Genomic DNA, 20,886 nt, shown 5'->3' with positions numbered 1-20,886 from the left:
CTTCGACTTCTCGCAAATTTACACACTCGCAAGTAAAACAATGAAACAATTACAAATCAAATTCAAATGTAATATGTGATAAGAAAAGTACAAATTCAGTGTTGTGTTCTTCTCGATTCTTTATTACTTTTGCATGGAAGCATGTCGTCTATACATTAGATTAGGGAACAAAACCATGCGACTTTGTTGGTGACAAATTGTCAGAGATGTCATGGAGCGACTGACCTGGAGTACAGCCCCGCGAGACTGGTTCACTCCACAAGTATATCTAGTCCTGCTCCCTTTACACATGACTTACATATCCATTCACAGACACACCCATACATGTATACTCCTGCATGCATGCACATGCATACTCGTACACGAACCGGACAAATAGGTTACAAGTTATGATGGACACCTGGACACACATGGAGGAACTATAAATAAACACACAGGTAAACAGGACACACTCCCAGGAAACAGTAATGTAACAAATACTAGAGTACACAACCCTGACAATGGACGATATACATTTGACCCTACGACAAATTAAATAAATAAAACAGTAAAACATTGCCTCAAATTTAGACTGACATGTATGTTTTTGAATCTGAAAGTCAAACATCATATGATTTCAATTTTATCGTAGTAGTCATATATCTACTCCATGTGTTCACATGTTATAAATTAAGTAGATAAGATAAAAAATAAGAGAAATCATAAATTGTTTCCATTTGTTCTCCTCAACAGCTAGAACAGAGCTCAGTCAATTTAATGCAACTGAGCATTTATTGTTTTAAAAAGTTGACAAAAGTAGAATTCCAACATCTGTGTCATATTTCCTGTTCTAAATCAACATATCTAAATTAAATACATATAAACAAAATGCTAAATGTTTCATGTCAGTGCACAAAGGCTATTTGATTCCATTCCATTAATTTTAGAATAGATTTTGTTTCAGTATAATAACAATATATTACCAAAGCTGTAATACATGTAATTGGTATCAGCAGATTTTCAAGTGTACAGGATTTTCCCAATCACAATTTTGTTAATGGGTTTCTGTGTACTTTATACACAGGTACAGCCTCCGTAAATCATCAAAACACATTGTTTAATTATCACCAATGGTAATTGTTAACGAGATTGAATCGTCATGTGTCCTAGTACAGATTCTCACCACTCAATTATATCCTTGTTTAAATAGTTAGCTTGTTGTCTCGAAAATTCATCATATCATGTTTACCATAACATTTAGCACTAATACTCGCTGGACACATTATTCTGCCTGTAGAATTTCTACAGCTTCACATCAATGATAATATCCTGTAATCAGGGGACATTCATTCAATCGTGATATAGAGTCAGCAATATCCAAAGTTTAACACACCATGAAGAAGACAAAAAAACATGCTCGCTCATTGATGATTAGTTCTGATGCATAACCTACCAAAGCTGGAAGTCTTCTTCATCAGAGAAATTAAACAGTTTTTAAAAGTTATTTACTCAATGAAACAAAATATAAAATCATATCGGACCATGTCACACAAGTATAAGCACTAATCACATTATTCCCCAACACTAACTGGAGTATTTGCTATGACAAACACAGAAAGTTTGCTTCAGTTCCCAGAAAACCAGAGCTATATAATATCTACTCTATACTGAAATGCCTCACCACAGAACAGTCACTACATCAATCTACAGGTAGATAGATCCTTCATTCCATTAGGTACTGGTACAATGCCCAGAGATAATGTGATCTCCACAACTACAACATCACCTGGCCTGACTACCACCATATCAATCCTGATTTGTTTACAATGAAACTGGTGTTACCTAGAACATACCGTTGATATTACTTCTTTGACCGATTACGTCATATATCTTTAACTCACTGATCTGTTTGATGATAATATATAGAATGTGACCAGAATTAACCTCAATGGTAATGGAATAACCATTACTGCTTGTATATATATAATCAAGCTTGGATTGGCAAACACAACTTTGGTTTCATCAGGTAATCAATCACATTACTTAATCAAAACTTTTCATGTCTTATCCATTATTGAGCCGATATGTATCCTATTAACGACCTTGGTCATTAAATCATGCACCAGGTTTTGGCTGATAGAGGAAAGCTTTAGTATATTAGTACTCAAAGAAAAGTGCTCAACCTATGCTTAGTACCCGATATAAATTTTTAACTAGTGGCTGACATTCAAACATAACTATTAGCCCTTAAAAGGGTTGCAAGTGGAGAAAAATTTGACTGGGTTGAACTTCCGTGATCAGGTAGCATATTGGGAAGAGCATCGGCTACTATACTGGTGAGGGGTGCCCGGGTTCGAGCCCTGGTGAAGGGTGCCCAGGGTTCGAAATCTGTTCAGGGGTCCCTGGGGTTCGAGCCCTGGTGAAGGGTGCCCAGGGTTCGAAATCTGTTCAGGGGTCCCTGGGGTTCGAGCCCTGGTGAAAGGTGCCCAGGGTTCGAAATCTGTTCAGGGGTCCCTTGGGTTCGAGCCCTGGTGAAAGGTTCCCAGGGTTCAAGACCTGGTGAGGGGTGCCTGGGGTTCGAGCTTTGGTGAGAGGTGCCCAGGGTTCGAGCCCTGGTGAAAGGTTCCCAGGGTTCAAGACCTGGTGAGGGGTGCCTAGGGTTCGAGCCCTGGTGAGAGGTGCCCAGGGTTCGAGCCCTGTTCAGGGGTCCCTGGGGTTCAAGCCCTGGTGAGAGGTGTCCAGGGTTCGAGCCCTGGTGAGGGGTGCCCTGGGTTCGAGCCCTGGTGAGGGGTGCCTGGGGTTTGAGACTTGGTTAGGGATGCCGGGGTTCGAGCCCTGGTGAGTGGTGTCCGGGGTTCGAGATTTGGTTAGGGGTGCCCGGGGTTCGAGCCTTTGTCAGTGGTGTTTGGGGTTTGAGCCCTGGTGAGGGGTGCCAGGGGTTCGAGACTTGGTTAGGGGTGCCCGGGGTTCAAGCCTTTGTCAGGGGTGTTTTGGGTTTGAGCCCTGGTGAGGGGTGCCCGGGGTTCGAGCCCTAGTCTGGTCGCTATATGTTCTGTAATGGTTTGACTTGGTTTGATTGATTTAATGCCCTATCAAAACTGGCAGAGTCATTTAATAGGGATCAACCAACTAAATAAAAAAAAACCTTCGAAATGGCGCCTGTGTATACAAGATTGAGCCCAGGATAGAATTTTAACCTGGCCGCTGATTGGCTGGCTAATTATGAATTTCAAAAGTAAAAATGTTTTCTGACAGGTAATTATTCCTAGATAACCATGATATCAATTTGGAAATTCATATTGAGATTTAGGTTCAAAATACCTATTTTGATAATGAATAGGTAAAAACATTAGAATTTCCGGATTTTTCAGTGCAAAATGCGCCTGATTTCAATAAAGCTACCCTGGTTGGAGTTTGAGCAGAAGGATCCAAACTTTTTTTTCTATCTAGTGTTATATGAGAACCTAGACTTTAATTATAGAACACAATACCTAACTAATATTTCTTTGTTTTAATAATACAGTACAAAACTTTAACAAAGTTTAACACTGTGGTCTATGTAAAATCATTTAGTTGGTTGCTCTCAATAAGGATGTGGCAGGTTTATTGGTGGAGGATAGCTGGAGTACCCTGAGAAAAAACCCAGACCAACTGCCAATGACTAACAACTGGGGTCTGCCAAATATATTATTCAAAGTTTTGGACCCATAGTGAACTCCAGGGCTTGTAGTAATACCCTAAAATCTAGATAATAAGCCTTAATTGAAAACAAGCAGGTCTTGAAAGTAAAGCCTTGGATTTCTTACAGTCAAATGTATTTTGAAAATATGCCGGCTTTGAAATTAGGTCGCACTTGAAAGTAAGCCTTGGAATAGTTGCAGGGAAATTGTCTAAATAATAAGCCGAATTTATCTTATATTAAATTCAGATAACGTTCTGTGTAATATTCTTATTGTTTCATCATACACCTTCATGTATACCATGGTATGTATAAATAAAATCCTGATTCCTCATCAAAGTATCGAATTTGTTAAATGATATAGACCTATTAATTTTTGTTTTAATATATGAATGGTCGATCGTGATCATATGAAGAATTTAATACAACTAAGTAACACAATTACAAAATGGAGTATTTTGTCGAGCATGTGTACATTTCTTGCATATTCAGTAAACGAGCATTTTACATGAATTAAGTAATAAAGAGCATTCTCATGTACATACAATAATGAAAGATTTCAAAAGTAAGTCAGTCCAGTAAGTCAGCCGGTCCCATAAGTAAGTCGGTCCCGTAAGTAAGCCGGTCCCGTAAGTATGCCGGTCCCATAAGTAATACGGTCCCGTAAGTAAGCTGGTCCGTAAGTAAGCCGGTCACATAAGTAAAACGGTCCCGTAAGTAAGCTGGTCCGTAAGTAAGCGCGCGTCCTGTAAGTATGCCTGTCCCGTAAGTAAGCTGGTCCGTAAGTAAGCCAGTCCCATAAGTAATACGGTTCCATAAGTAAGCTGGTCCTGTAAGTAAGCTGGTTCCGTAAGTAAGCCGGTCCTGTAAGTAAGCCGGTCCCGTAAGTAAGCCTATGATTCCTCACAGACAAATGACTTCGAAAATAAGACGAGTTCGAAAATAGGCCGGTCTCGGAAATAAGCCTGGAATTTCCTATAAAAAAAGTAGAAGCCGCGGCTAATATTATCGAGATTTTAGGGTTTGTTTGGACATCGTAACCACTATGCCATCGCTGCCCCAAATCAGGTTTGCATGCACCACAAACAGTATAAATAAAAAGACTCACAAGTTCAAATTTTCTAACACTGAACCTGTCTTCTAGGCACTTGATGATATCTGTCACTCATAGACATACTCTTGTTAAACATGGATCTCGTTCACATGTAGAAGCTAGTAGCAGTACTTGATCAAACATTTCATGGGCAGCATTTGTTTACTTAACACAACACTTGAGATAATGTTTAATCAAAGACACAGCCCCATTATTGGAAGTATATAGCATCAATGACAGACTCAAAGAGAAATAAATAGATCCTACAAACAAGTCTTTTGGTTTCCTTGAAAATTGACTGATTCAATATTACTCAAGGAAAAAGTCACATGTGAAAAATGCGTTGAATATAACAGGGAGAGAATTTTAAACATCGCTTAATATTGGGTTGAGTGTATGAGCAGTATGGCTGATGTCACTAGTTGATCTACCTTTCACAATAAAATAACCAAGCTTCATTCTCTGTATAACTTCACCCAAGTGACAGGGGAGACGGTCTTTATAGCTAGTGGTCTTTATACACGTCAGTTAGACTGTGTTGAAATTGGTCATTTGGAACCCTAGGACAGTGGTCTGATTTAGCAGGTGGTCTAAATACAGACGTGGTCCATAAGTTTTATGGCATCATCAATAAAGATAGATAAGTGACAAGTATTTAATATTATTAAATAAAATTATGTTTAAAAAGTGTACCTCATGGTTTTCCCCAGGAGAGGTGCCTATCAGTACAACTGCATCATAAACACAAAGTGTAAATACAGGCTCATCTCTCTTGGAATAACTTTGAAGAAGACGCTCCACACAGTAAAAACTGTTTATAAATCACCACATAAATGTACCAAAACAAAGCATATTTGGAGAACAATATATATTGTTTTATGTTGTTATTTAGAACAGATTACTCAATCATAAAAGATACAAGACCACTTCTACTTTAAAATGTTGCTTGCATGCATGGCAAAGTCAGATTTATCATGCTTTCATAATGGTAAGCATGTGGAGTTTATGCTTTTCTGTAGCTATATTTGAGGACATTTCTCTGAACGCAGAGTTTAAAAACACGGTACAGCATCAAAATCATTTTATACATCTTTTATCGATCAACGGGGCGTAAGGATTACAGATGATCGACAATAAAGCCTTTTTGTAGCATGCCATTAAAACATTGATCAATATCACAATACACGTTAATTATTCATAGGTTGGGATAATTGGACTGGGGCATATAGTCGGAATGATATTGTTTCTAACCAAATCATGACTGCAGTCAGATGCCAACGAATTCATGTATTGTTTGCTTATCTTTAGAATTTCACAAAAAATGAGATTTCTTTTTATGGAAGTGAGATACATGTCACAAGAAAGATTAACCAAGAAACATTCGTTAAGAATACAAAATTAAAAAAAAAAAAAGTAATATATTTGTCTTTAGCAATTTGAATATTAAAAATATTGATTGTAAATTGTTAAGTTGAAGAGACTTTAACTTAAACATTGAGACTTCAGTTATATATCCTACTCACACTGAACAAAAGCTCTAAAAGATATCACCGAAAACTTAAATGCTTTCCATACAAATGAGGCTGAGCAGTTTGGAAACGTTTTACTGAGGCGAGTATCCGAGGAAGATTTCTGTATTTGTGTTATGCACGTCAGGAACTGAATAAAGCCCAAAGGAATAACATGGGATGAAATATTCAAAGTCGGAAAATCGGCTGAATCTCGGGTCAAATCCATTAGTTTCTATCAATAGAACAGAATGATATTATGGGCAACACGATTCCTGAATGGTCACAAAACACATTACCCAAGCCCTGCAGACACAGAAAAGACATAAATAGTCCAATAATACCATACACGTATTACAATAGTCAAATAATACCATACACGTAATACTATAGTCAAATAATACCATACACGTAATACAATAGCCCTATAATACCATACACGTATTACAATAGTCAAATAATACCATACACGTAATACTATAGTCCAATAATACCATACACGTAACACAATAGCCCAAAAATACCATACACGTATTACAATAGTCAAATAATACCATACACGTATTACAATAGTCAAATAATACCATACACGTAACACAATAGTCCAATAATACCATACACGTATTACAATAGTCAAATAATACCATACACGTAATACTATAGTCCAATAATACCATACACGTAATACAATAGCCCAATAATACCATACACGTATTACAATAGTCAAATAATACCATACACGTAATACTATAGTCCAATAATACCATACACGTAATACAATAGTCAAATAATACCATACACGTAATACTATAGTCCAATAATACCATACACGTAATACAATAGCCCAATAATACCATACACGTATTACAATAGTCAAATAATACCATACACGTAATACTATAGTCCAATAATACCATACATGTAATACAATAGTCCAATGATACCATACATGTAATACAATAGTGCAATTATACCATACACGTAATAAAATAGTCCTATAATACCATACATGTAATACAATAGTCCAATAATACTATACACGTATTACAATAGTCAAATAATACCATACACGTAATACTATAGTCCAATAATACCATACACGTAACACAATAGCCCCAAAATACCATACACATATTACAATAGTCAAATAATACGATACAGGTAATACTATAGTCCAATAATACCATACACGTAACACAATAGCCCAATACCATACATGTAATACATTAGTCCTATAATACCATACACGTAATACAATAGTCCAACACTACCATACACATAATACAATAGTCCAATAATACCATACACGTAATACAATAGTCCAATAATACCTAACTGTAGAAATTATATACCAACATTTCGAGTGCACTTTAATAGTCATTTATAAAGTGCATGCAGTTGACATTTTGGACCTTAAACCTCAGATGAGATGAGTACCTCTATATATGGTAAGCTTACACTTATGGTAAAGCATACATGGAGAAAATCAGAAATTTATAAAATCAAATGTGTTTGATGAGGTGGCCGAGTGTATTCCAGCTGTTCTCCACTGACAACACATCCTCAATGACCTCAACTATAATAGTTCAAAGACTTTACCACAACAAGAGGCATTTACTGGGTTACAAAAATAGCTTAAAGCAATCTGACCTTGAGTCAAGGTTAAACAAGGTCAAGGTTAAATGACTTTGACAAGGAAGTTTACCATACACCAATGAGCCACTACAACTGTCTATAGTGTGACTGATGTATCATAAGGCCAGATCTAATAACATGAGTCCCAGAGGGCCTGGATCACTCACCTGGTTTGTTCTGAATACAGATTCAGTGCTATAATTATCTAAAGAATTTTAAATTTTTACTAAATTTCCCTGTTGGGCCCCACCCCTCCTGTCCCATGGGGGTTAGAATTCCTTCCCCCAAGGATGTTTTAGCCATAAGTTATAATCTGTCCAGAACTCTATGACAATCTGCCATTTAAAGGGTTTACCACCGTTAACCTCTATTTGGAACATCGGGTCAAGTGAGCTAAAAACAATAGTTTACAAACGAGGCAAAAAAACACAAAAAAAATTGAAATTTAAGTGAAGTATAAAAGATGTAAACAATACATCATACCTGTATGTTTTTGTGACATTGATATTACTATAATAGTTGACATTGAGAATTTAACTTAAAATTAATCCTATTGAGCTGGCACACATACGTCTCTTCGCCAGGAATTAAAGGGAGCACTTGGTAGACCATTATTATTGTACAGGTACAAATATTGATACTGTGTATTCACCAACTGACAGGTGAGGTGTTGTTTATGTCTGGACTGGTACATGTATGTTGAAATAACCAGAGAACTATACTGTAACATGTGTATATAGAACCTAGCTGTGATAAACAGTAGTTAATAAAGCACAGTGTTGAAACAGTTTGAAGACCATGCTTTACTACTTAATTGATAGGATCATATCAATGTAGATAATCTTCTAAAATATATTAGAATATGGGAGATAATCTTTTAAAAAAAATAGGCCAAGGGAAGATAATTAAGTGGAAGAAATAAGATCAAGGGAGATAATCTAAAACAATAAAACACACAAAGGGGAGATAATCTATAGAATAAAACACACCAAGGGGAAATAATCTATAGAAGAAAACAAAACAAGGGGAGATAATCTTATATGAGAAAACAGACTAAAGGGACATAATTTTATAGAAAAAAAAAGACTAAGGGGAGATAATTTTATAGAAGGAACAGACCAAGGGGAGATAATCTTATAGAAGAAACTGACCAAGGGGAGATAATCTTTAGAAGAAAACAAACCATGTAGATGTATTGAGATAATCTAGCCAATCACACTAAGAGGAGATAGTAAATTAGAAATGAAACCAGGGGGAGATAATTTACATGGAGAAATTAAACTGAGTGCAGATAATCTGGTAGAAATCTGACCAAGGAGAGATAATCTAATAGAAACATTCTGCAACTTTGTAACTGATGTAACTTTTTAAATCAAAAGGTCCAAATTAAGGTCCTGATATTTTTTTTGATTGCCTATTTATTTCATTTAAAACACATAATATCTATATAATGCTTGCTGTTTGTAAAAATTGATAATAATCTAGTATGTTTCCTCTTCATTTTTTTTTTTTCATTTCAACAAATTTTATTTCGAATAACGGAAAAGGATTAAACAACAGGCATTGCCTATATTAGTTTTCTCCTAGTAACAATGAGTATATACATATGATTCAACAAAATTCTAATTTTAAACATATTCATGAACATATACTGTAGCAATTGTATTGATAAATAATGTTGGGATAAGGACAGTATTTAAGATATCATCTCCAATATACTTATGTGCGAAATTTATTGTTTTTCAAAATATTTATAATCATAATTTAGAGATTAGAATATAATATAAATGACTGGATCTATCCACACATAGGATACAGACCTAAATGTCCATAATGGCTTATTTGCCAGTGGTCATCCACCTATGTATTTTTGGATCCAGTCAGGGATATTATATTCAAGGTTTAGTAATAAAATAATTGTACTATCACTGAAGATGGAATATATCATTAATATCAATGAATTTGAATGAGATGAAGTTAATTTAGATATAAGATATTTTGAATAAATACATAATCTTGATATTGTCCTTATTTCATAAACATGTTTCCTCTTGCAAAAGAAAATAATTCTCTACTATGATTTGAACAGACAGATTGTCCAAGTTATTGGTAGGAAATAATCTGAATATGATAGCATATCAATACATATTTTCAGTATTTCATATACAGAAATGGCCTGAAGGTATTCCATATCTATTTCCACTGTTAACATAAGCACTAGTCATTTTTGTCTAAGCAAAGCATCATGCTGTAATCTAAATATACCTCAGTTAGCTGACTGAATTAGAAAGAGTGACAAGTTTTAAATCACATTCTGCTTCAGAAGATGTTGAATATAGCTTCAGGCAAACTAAACATTTCTAAAAAGCTTTTAATTTTCTCTTAGTGAAAATCAGTTTTCTACAAAATGTCACGTTTTCCTTAATTTGCTTTGACTTCTGCTGGAAAACATAAATAGCAGCCGTAAATCAACTTTTACAGTGGAGTTTTTAATTGACAGCCTTGTTATCAGCCAATCACCTTTTACAGTGAAGTTTTTAATTGACAGCCTTGTTATCAGCCAATCAACTTTTACAGTGGAGTTTTTAATTGACAGCCTTGTTATCAGCCAATCACCTTTTACAGTGGAGTTTTTAATTGACAGCCTTGTTATCAGCCAATCAACTTTTACCAAGGAGTTATATATTGACAGCCTTGTCATCGACCAACACAGGCCTGTGTTAAAGTCAGCGTTCAATCCTACACTTCCAATTTCAAAGATGTTTGATATTTCAAAAGTGAATAACAAATGAATGTCTGGCGTAGACATCTATACATAGGACAACAATGTAACTGTCAAAACTATGAGAGCCATTTTACCACCTATAATTTCACCTATAATTTCTATTATAATAGAGCTGTTTGTCCCTTTTTTGAACATTCTATATATGTCAAATCATTATATTATTATATAATTATCACATACTCACAATTAAATATCATAAATCGGATTACATACCTTAATGTTAGGGCTTCAAATCATCCTAATAGGAAAGGACATATGTGGACATATGTCTAGGTTATAAAAGAAAGAAAGAAAGAAAGAAAGAAAGAAAGAAAGAAAGAAAAATAGAAAGATAGAAAGAAAGAAAGATAGAAAGAAAGAAAACAAGAGATCCCAGAGGGATCTTGGCGCCCACCAAAGAATGATCTATGTCTGACAAACAAAAGAGGGATCTTTTCTCTGCTTTTCAAACTTTTCCTATATATTACTACATATAATAAATTTGAGATAGATCCTTTGAGTACGTTCTGAGAAACAAGCTTCAATTATCAAAATCCAAGATACCTGTCGGCCTTTTTTTGACTGATCAGTCCGAAAATGCAATATGCATAAATAAGGTCCTAGGGGAACTTACATAAAAAATTGGAGACAGATCACTTCAGTACTTTCTGAGAAACAGCGGTAACAAATTTCAATTGTCAAAATCAAAGATGACGTCCTGTCGGCCATCTTGTTCACTTATCAGTACCAAAATGCAATATGCATAACTAGGGACCTAGGGGAACCTGCACATGAAATTTGAGACAGATCCCTTCAGTACTTTCTGAGAAATAGTGGTAACAAGCTTCTACTATCAAAATTCAAGATGGCAGCCTGTGCTATCTTGTTCATTGATCAGTCCGAAAATGCAATTTGCACAACAAGGCCCCTAGGGGAACCTGCTACATGCATTTTGAGAAAGATGCCTTCAGTACTTTTTGAGATATAGCGGTAACAAATGGCAATTGTCAAAATCCAAGATGGCTGCCGGTCGGCCATCTTGTTCACCAATTGGTACAAAAATGCAATATTCATAACCAGGGACCTAGGGGACCATGCACATTAAATTTGAGACAGCTCCCTTCAGTACTTTCTGAGAAATAGTGGTAACAAACTTCGATTGTCAAAATCCAAGATGGCGGCCTGTCGGCCATCTTGTTGATCGATAAGTCCCAAAATGCAATATGCATAACTAGGGCCCTAGGGGAACCTATATGTGAAATTTGAGAAGAATCCCTTCAGCACTTTCTGAGAAATAGCGGTTACAAACTTAAACCATCACAATCCAAGATGGCGGCCTGTCGGCCATCTTGTTGACCGATTATCCCAAAATGCAATATGCACAACTAGACCCCTAGGGGAACCTACATGTAAAATTTGAGAGAGATCCCTTTAGCACTTACTGAGAAATAGCGGTAACAAGAATTGTTAACGGACGGAATGACGGACAGACGGACAGACGGACCATGGACGAAAAGCGATTGGAATAGCTAAAAAGAAAGAAGGAAGAAAGAAAGAAAGAAACTTTTCCTGAGCTACAATTTGGTTGAAGTAAGGGATCTCAAAAAATAAACTTTTTAATTTCTTTCATGTTCAAATAAACAATCCTTTCCTGTTCCAAACTATGCCACACAGTTATTAAAATGATAAAAACTAAATTTAACAGTAGTTTGATCTAATCAGGGATTTTGTGAGGTGAAATATACAGGTGCTTTGTCGGGATTGATTAAGTGACAAATGCGAGGTGTTCAAGTAATGATCAGTTGGTGTTTGAGGAGTTACTAGATATGTCTTATCATACAGTACTATTGAACTTTAGATATGAGCATATTGTTATTAACAGAGGTTACCAGTATACATATACAGTTGAATGTAAGCTTACCTTTACACCTTAGTGCACTTAATTTCAAATCATTTTTCAGTTTGGGGGTTGTATTTTACTTTACAGCTATGGTCATTAAGAACTAAGATGCCAGGTATGCAGGATTGGTGGTGGATTAAAGTCAACCTGAATTCTAAGACTGGATGATCTCCCTCTAGGTTCAGAAACATATTATGTATATAATAAATGATGATTAAAACCAAACTTCACAGGGGCGTAGGAAGCGGGGGGGCAGGGGGGGGGAACTGCCCCACCCCCATTCCCCAGGACGGGGGGGCAAACACGTCTTTTTGCCCCCCCCCATTTTCGCCGACTGAAATTTTCTAAAAATGCTTATTTGAAAGAAAAAAAGGGTCCTCCTGCACATTTTTTGTACTTCATTCTAGAAAATTTCATTCGGCGCATATCCTAAAACGTTCAAGCACATAATGTCAAACCTTAAATAGTAAAAATTCAATACACACACACTAGACTAAAAATGTCCATTAAGGGATTCTATGTACTATTTAAAAAAATGTCTCTTAAAAAATCAATTTGTTTATATGTTTTAGCGAGACAATTAATTAATTTTTTTATGTTATACAACAATGTGTCGATGGTGTGAAGCCGGTATATTCAGATCGAGTAGGGTTGCATAATGTTATGACGACACAATTATCATTTCTAAATGCAGGTAGCTTTAAATCGAAAAATTACCATGTTAAGAACGCTCTATAATCATTAAACTTTATCGTAAAACTCATCTCAGCCATTCTAAATCGTAATTTTTTCCATTGGGGAGACCCCCGGACCCCCCTTTCACCAAATTCTTCGCCTTTGGGCGCTCGCAAATTCATCAAAATTCATCGTAAAACTCATCTAAGCCATTCTAAATCGTAATTTTTTCCCGGGGGAGACCCCCAGACCCCCCAAACACCAAAATCTCACGCTTTCAGGCGATCGCAAAATTATCAAAATACATAAAACTCATCCCGGGGGTCACCCTCAGACCCCTAATAAAACACCAAAATTCCGTGCCTTCGATGCTCACACGCTAATTTGGCCAATTTGCGTATTCGTTAATTTCCTTTTAGCTACCCCACTGTCTATAAAAAATGTACATAAAGTATGTATATTGTTGGGAGTTGAATTAATCTCCTCCTGTAGGTGTGGCAGGGGGGGGGTTTTACAAAATATTGAGGACCTTTGCCCCCCCCCCATGACGTTTCATCTTCCTACGCCACTGCTTCACTATATATGTATGGTACAGATCAATACTACTGGTCTGTCAGTGGATAAATGCATGCTGTTATAATTAAAAGAGGCTATTATAATTACATACACATGTATACATTTGATACATCCAACTTACGTGTGAGAAACCAACTGCTATATAAACTAAAGCAGATATACAAAATAAGGTTTGTAGTTCGGATTGTGGTAATTACCATACTAGATTTATGACTATATATAGATATAGATATATAGGTATATTAATTACCAATACAATTCAGCTGGCAGTAATCAGCCATGCTGTGCAATAAATAGTACAAAATGTACAAGTACTATACATGTACAATGTACAATTACTTTACATGTACACTGTACAAGTATATACTATACATGTACAATGTACAACCACTTATAAATACATGTACATTCAAATGTACAAGTATTATATATGCATGTACAATGCACAACTACTATTCATGTACAATGTACAAGTATTATACATATACAATGTACAAGTACATAGTATACATGTACAATGCACAACTACTATACATGTACAATGTACAACTACTATACATGTACAAGTACATACTATAAATGTACAATGTACAAGTACATAGTATACATGTACGATGTACAAGTACATAGTATACATGTTCAAGTACATACTATGATACTATACATGTATACATTTTGTAAGTAGTTACAGATGTACTGAACAACTAATAATACAGTTACGGTAACATATTGCATAGAAAGTTACCAAATGTAACTATAATATATAGATTTAATTAAAATATAATTAAAATCAGGTCTAACTGACTTTGTATGTATGAGAATACAGTATATGTAGAAGAAATCAGTAGCATAATCACATTACAAAACATAGATACAGTAATACAGTACATGTTCAAACGATTGCGAGTAGGGTATTGATATGAAATATTGTAATGGAGGCAGAGTTCCAGAGTCAGGTAAATTTCCCTTCATGACATACATTTTGTTGGAATATAAAATTCACTATAACAAACTAGAGAGCCTTACATGATAAGCATCCTAAAGCATGTCATACATTTGTTCATGTATAGGGGAATACTGGTGATTTACAGTTTATAGTGAAGTGAAACATATCTATATTCAGTAGTCTTCTGTATTGGAGGCAATATGCCAATACCCACCATACTTGACACTAACAGTAAAGTTCGTCTAAACAGGTAATCAATATCTCGATAACACATCTTGTCCTAGTGTTGTCACCTGGTCAGACCATTAATTACAGGTATGACAACTACAAATATGGCTGGACAATTCAACTGTTTTAACGTTATGAAATACTTACAGTGGTTTAAGATAAGCGTTAATCCGTTGTCCGACATTTTGTTTTAAGACTCTATTTTCGTATGGCCGACTTGACGCGACAGGTACCGGTGTTATTCTCGTTGTCACGATGCCATAACGACAAACGCAAAACGGCTCGAGATGTCGCACGGGCGTCAAACTGAGGCTCTAAATACACCTGGGAGATTTAATTTCATCGATAACTCTCAGAAACTTTTATCGACAGTCACCTATATAAGCTCAGTTATAACGATCAATACATATTTATCGATAACACCCGATTACATTTATATGCATGTAAAAATGTTCAGGTGTAAATATATTCATTCTTTGACGAAAGCGGAAACATGTACATTCATGTGCTACAGTACAATTGTATGAACATGTACACATGCATATTTCAACAAGGTATTAAACGGGAAAATTTCTGCTTATTATGATAAATGTTTTACTTCATTCTCTTTCAATATGATTAAATTTTAATTTAAATGATATTAATAAAAGCCAATAAACAACTACATGTACAGTTTTTGAAGAATTTTGAAGACTATTTGGGAAGAAATACGTAAGAAAAAAGGACAGATTTTGTGCTATTAAAAAACAATAATGCAATTTAAACGGATGTGGACAAGAGTTTCGTCTGGTAATTTAAAACAAATATGTCAATCGCCAGAAACGTTTTCATTTCAAACAATGCTTATACCCTCACCCTGCAGGGAAGTTGGGGAAGCTTTAAGTCGGTAATACTGGATTCAGGTCGTCTGTCTGTCTGTCCGTGTATCTGTAGACACAACAATCGACCGACTTCTTCTAAACGGTATACAAATGTATGCTAAACACCTAGTTACACATATAGTTTTATACCATCCGTCACTAATATTTACTTAATTGTGTCCCTTGTCTGGGTGACGTTCTAATAAACATACATGTACAATGTGTATGTCTAATTACGTAGGTCTCTTCACAGTTTTGAAAGTTTGACACTGATCGCGAACAAAGTCGAGCGTTAAGCTTACAAAGGTTTGATTAAGTCCTACTTATCATCAATTGATCAAAAACCGTGTCACGTGTAGGAAGTAGAGAATTACCCAGAGTGCCAGGAGAAAAAAAACCGCGCCGATCTGCAGTCAGTAACTGGCAACTGCCATACACCAGATTTTTAATTTGATATCTAGGGATACATCTTAACTATTCGGCCATCGCAGCCCAATACACAATACGTACATGAAGCTACACGACTGAAATGCCAGGACTTCCGTCCCTTCTATGCTCACCATTAGGTGACTTCACTCAAAACTTTTAACCTATAATGAACATCTCGATTTTCCTATCTCGCACCTGCACTCCCTGACTTAAAACATCACAATTAAAAACAAAATTTTACATTATAATCTAGTTGGTTACTTTGAACGTGTACAATCATCACTTTCACATGCGAAATAGTCATTATCTATAGACAGAAGTTGTTTGTCAAAGCCAAAAAGTTTTTCATCAAATAATTCTGTCATTTATAAATTCATGAAAAGACTAAGCAATTTAATTGACGACAATGAATTAATCATCTTGGGATTATCTAGAACTTGCGTGTGAGATCCAGCTCGGAGTACTTTGTGGCTAATTAGTGAATCCTTTGTTATCTAGATCTATTGTATAGTTGTTCGGGTCGTGGTGTGTCTACGCACGAAGTATGATTTTACTTTTTGAGCAGATTTAAGAATTCAAACGATCCTCTATATTCCTGTCTTATATAATTAGCTCTGAACGTTACAAATTGGACGCATACACAAAATATCTTATTTCAAGATGTCAAACTTTTTGTGATCTGTACAAACTACACATGAAAACTCCGTTTTTTATTGTGTTTCCAACATGCAAAGGCATATTTAATGCGGAATTAATTGTGAGGAAAGGTTGACTGCACAGAGACCTGGCACGAATATCCAACTAACGGTATATTGACCTGTGGTTGACTGTATGATATGAGTTATGGATTCACGGAAACTATTATAACATCATCATAATGAAATTTTACTCTTACGTATGGTGGCGTATAATATCTATAAAAAGCGCAAACATATACAATGTATGCAGTTTTTTCATTGCAATGACACCACAAAATAGTTTTCTTTTTACGTTTGTCATGATTGCTTGGTTGACAACATGCAATGTACACTGTACTGAGCGACATAATTCCGACATCATTCCTTACACTCGACGAAGGAAAAGTATACACACTTTCATAATCAATAAATATATTCGTAACGAAAGCACGCCTGTCCACAGAATAACACTATGGAGTTCCTTGCCTCAGCGGACATTACAACTCTGACGTGTCTTATTTATTCAAGCATGAAATTGACTACGTGGTGAAATAGAAACAGACAACTTTCTCAACAAGAAACAAAACGATATTTTCGCAACATGAAACATAATGGTATTTTTAAAATAAACGCAAAAAAAGAATAACACACGAATAAATCATTTTTCTGGAAAGACACCTTATACACTCTCCAAAACTATTCGAAGACTTGGGGAAAAAAAAAGAGAAAACTAAATATTCATGTAAATAATTCTGTCACCATCTCTTTCAGAATTGTATTCAGCTGACAGCAAACGACTGCCAGAATGGAATTCGCCTTTTTGAATAGATTTTTTCTAATGACAGTAACCAAGACTTAAAGAGTAGTCTCCCTTACATTAACCTCAACATGCAAGCAAGAGTTATCTTTCTTATATAATACTTGAAGCTACTAACTATACAACTCACCTTAGGTTGTGAGCGGACGACCCCTGAGCAGGCAAATACGGGTAAAATGAATCCAATTGTGGTGTATGGGTAACCACGATGGAGGGATTGGTGCTCGGAGTAATAGGATACTGAGACTCAGAGGAAGGAAATCTGGTTTCTGCCATTAGGTAGTCGTGCCCCAAGATTGGTTGATAATGCTGCCACTGCGGATGTGCCGACTGCATCATTTTAGTGTTGCCCACCGGTTGTGAATCCATCCTAGATTGCTGGGTATTATACATTGGGAAGTTGTCATCATAGATACGAACTTCTCTATTTCCTCTTTCAGTCACACTTTGTTTACGAAAGTCAGTATGTCCTAATGAGTTCAGATCCCCGTCCTCCGTATAGCTGTTGTTCGACACACCAGATAGATAGATATATGTGGGTTGCATATCAGCTAGGTCATGGACCTGGTCACCAAGACCGAATAGATGTGAATTATCGAGCCCTCCTTCCCCCATCCTTCCCGCTCCGACCTCCTTACTCTGGCGATCCTGTGAGTGGTGGGCGTAAACGGGTTCAGTTGATTGTACACTTGTGTTCATTTGAGGTTTGTTGTCATTAACAATATAAATTCCTTCGTCTGTAAGAGGCTGACTTTCATCATACGCGAAATAAAATTCATTTTGTGATTCGTTTCCTTGCAAACGAACTATTGGTGTCTGCTGGTAATTCTGGAATATGTCATTAGAGTACCCATACACAGGCGTTCTTCTATCATACATATCACCAGAAATAAGTTGTTCAGTGTCGGCACCGGTTTGTGGCACAGCCACGTCAAAATTGGAATATCTAGATACAGTATTGCTTTCTCTCTCGTGTATCGTCGAGTGAGGAAATGTTGTGAAGTCGTCTGGTTGGTGCTGAAGGTCTTGGTTGATGAAATCTTGGTTTGGTATAACATCAATGCTTCCAAAACGAACAGCTGGTATGGGTAATGTGTCCTGATCCAAAAGCTGTTCATCATCCATTGACAGCGGTTCGCGTCCCTTGGAGCTCTGAGCTATATAACGCCACGACGGCGTTCCGGGCTGATGATTTAATATGTCTGAAGAAGTAGACATGCTTTTAGAACCAAGGACAGTCTCACTAATTGATAAGGGATCCGTTATTATTTGTGTTGAATGGCCGTGAAAATTTTGCATTATGGATGCTTCACTACGAATTTGATCAGGTGGACCAAAATACGTGGACACCACTTCAAACTGGTCCACAGTCGGAGTAGTAACGGAATCAGAAACCAGTCCATACACATTCTCATTCTGTGGCGTACTCGATGACAGAGAGTCGGGTTGATATCTGTTTGTAAAACCTTCGTACTTATGTTTAAAAGCCTTTCTACGTTTCCATTTCGTTCTAGGATTGGTTTTAAATTTTCGCTTTTGTCTTTTGCCAATAAATGGCTCTCTGTGTTTCATTTTGGAAACTGGTATATCCAACAAAGGCTCACGAACGAAGTCGCTGTTCTTCTTCCCGATTCTAGCCGTTTTCTTCAGTGAATGATCTTCGGGTATATGTTCAGTATTTCGAAAATTAGGGTTATCCAGCCCCTTATGACTTAGTTCGGTTTCATGAAGCCCAAAAATGTGATGCTTCCTCTTGCCAATGATATCGAAACTTTGTTGATCTGGTTTTGATGTTTGAGATACCTCATCGAGGTTTGTGTCCGGAAGAGTGACTATTTGCATCCCTGCACTGCTGATACTGTTTCTTGTCCCTGCCTCGTTCATGATGAAAGGATAGTTCTTCAGCGACCACGATCTCGACTTTAGTGTGATGCTGATTGTATCCCAGTCATCCTCAATAACCTCTTCAGACGGCTTTTTAACATCCGTGAGGTCGAGATCCTCTTCATCCCAAATCGTCCATAGCCAGTCTGAGGTTCTTCGCGCAGTCGAACGTCCACTACCAAACGAGGACCGACTGACAATTTCGCCTTTCTCCATATCGATCGCAAGGTCGTGGTCCGCGAGAGATTCACATTTCTAAATGCAAAAGCAAATGATTTTTGGGTAATATTGTTTTTAGATATGTATATTTATTATTCATTATTTTCAGAACTTACAGTTTGAATCTCCAGTAAAAAAAAAGGAAAGAAGGATCCACAAGAAATAAAAGATGCAGATATTTGATCAGATGTCTTTTTAAAACGCGGATCTGATAAGGAATGATAGACCGTCGTTTCTTTATAGAAATTTGACAAATTTTATATCTTTATCTTTTATCATCGATTTGTTCATTATTAAAGAGGCTCCACCGCCGACAGACCATAAATGATACTCATCATTTGAACAACAATTGGTGTTTAATCGTGTATATATATGTTGAATTAAAACGAAAATTAATATAAAATAATTTATTTTGCCCCTGGTGCATGCGCAGTCAGAACTTCATTCTATATAAAATATAGTGCCTCGGAATTTTTTCGGGATGCAATTAATTATTTCTAATATTTTTATCTTGAAGTAAAATTAGAAGCTCAAACTTTTCAATGGTGGTAATGGTGTAAAGTAAGTAACCTTTGTAACTGAAGATAAATACCAAATCGTCTGACCCTGTTTTTGATAGTGAAATCAGCGGTGGAGCATCTCTAACAATGATAGCAATAATAATGCTGGAGGTTTTAGACACACGTTATATTTAATGAATTGTAAGTTATTCTACGAAGCTCTATTATTGTTTACCTGACTAAAGCCGCTGTGGTCAGACTTGACCGAGGTCAAAGTTCCTGTCCGTGGCTGGTCACTCCAGTGCATGAGAAAATATCCCAATGTTAGCACCACTACAATGGCGGAGGGTACCGCTATAATGATAATGATAAAGGGACCCAATAGTCCGGTCTTCGCTGGTTGATCTGTCGGAGCCTGCAAGGCTAGTGATACTGGCTCCAGTACCTGTATAAAAGGTATAATGACGTGTCACATATACGACTACCAGACAAAAACAACACTAACGTAATGATGAAA

At 36.3% G+C, this 20,886-nt stretch overlaps 1 protein-coding gene across 1 annotated transcript in view; it reads right to left on the bottom strand.

Moving 5' to 3' along the window:
- LOC138329201 (serine-rich adhesin for platelets-like) overlaps positions 1-20,886 on the bottom strand; it is a 79,116-nt gene that overhangs the window by 45,450 nt on the left and 12,780 nt on the right. The window contains exons 5-6 of the mRNA XM_069276015.1: positions 20,605-20,814; positions 17,897-19,905 (exon numbers count right to left, since the gene is read on the bottom strand). Coding sequence (XP_069132116.1) covers positions 17,897-19,905; positions 20,605-20,814 — 2,219 coding nt within the window. The remainder of the gene's footprint in view (positions 1-17,896; positions 19,906-20,604; positions 20,815-20,886) is intronic.

The sequence above is a fragment of the Argopecten irradians genome, chromosome 8 (genome assembly GCF_041381155.1).
Source record: "Argopecten irradians isolate NY chromosome 8, Ai_NY, whole genome shotgun sequence".
NCBI classification, from domain to species: domain Eukaryota; kingdom Metazoa; phylum Mollusca; class Bivalvia; order Pectinida; family Pectinidae; genus Argopecten; species Argopecten irradians.
This window is presented reverse-complemented; position numbering and strand designations above follow the sequence as displayed.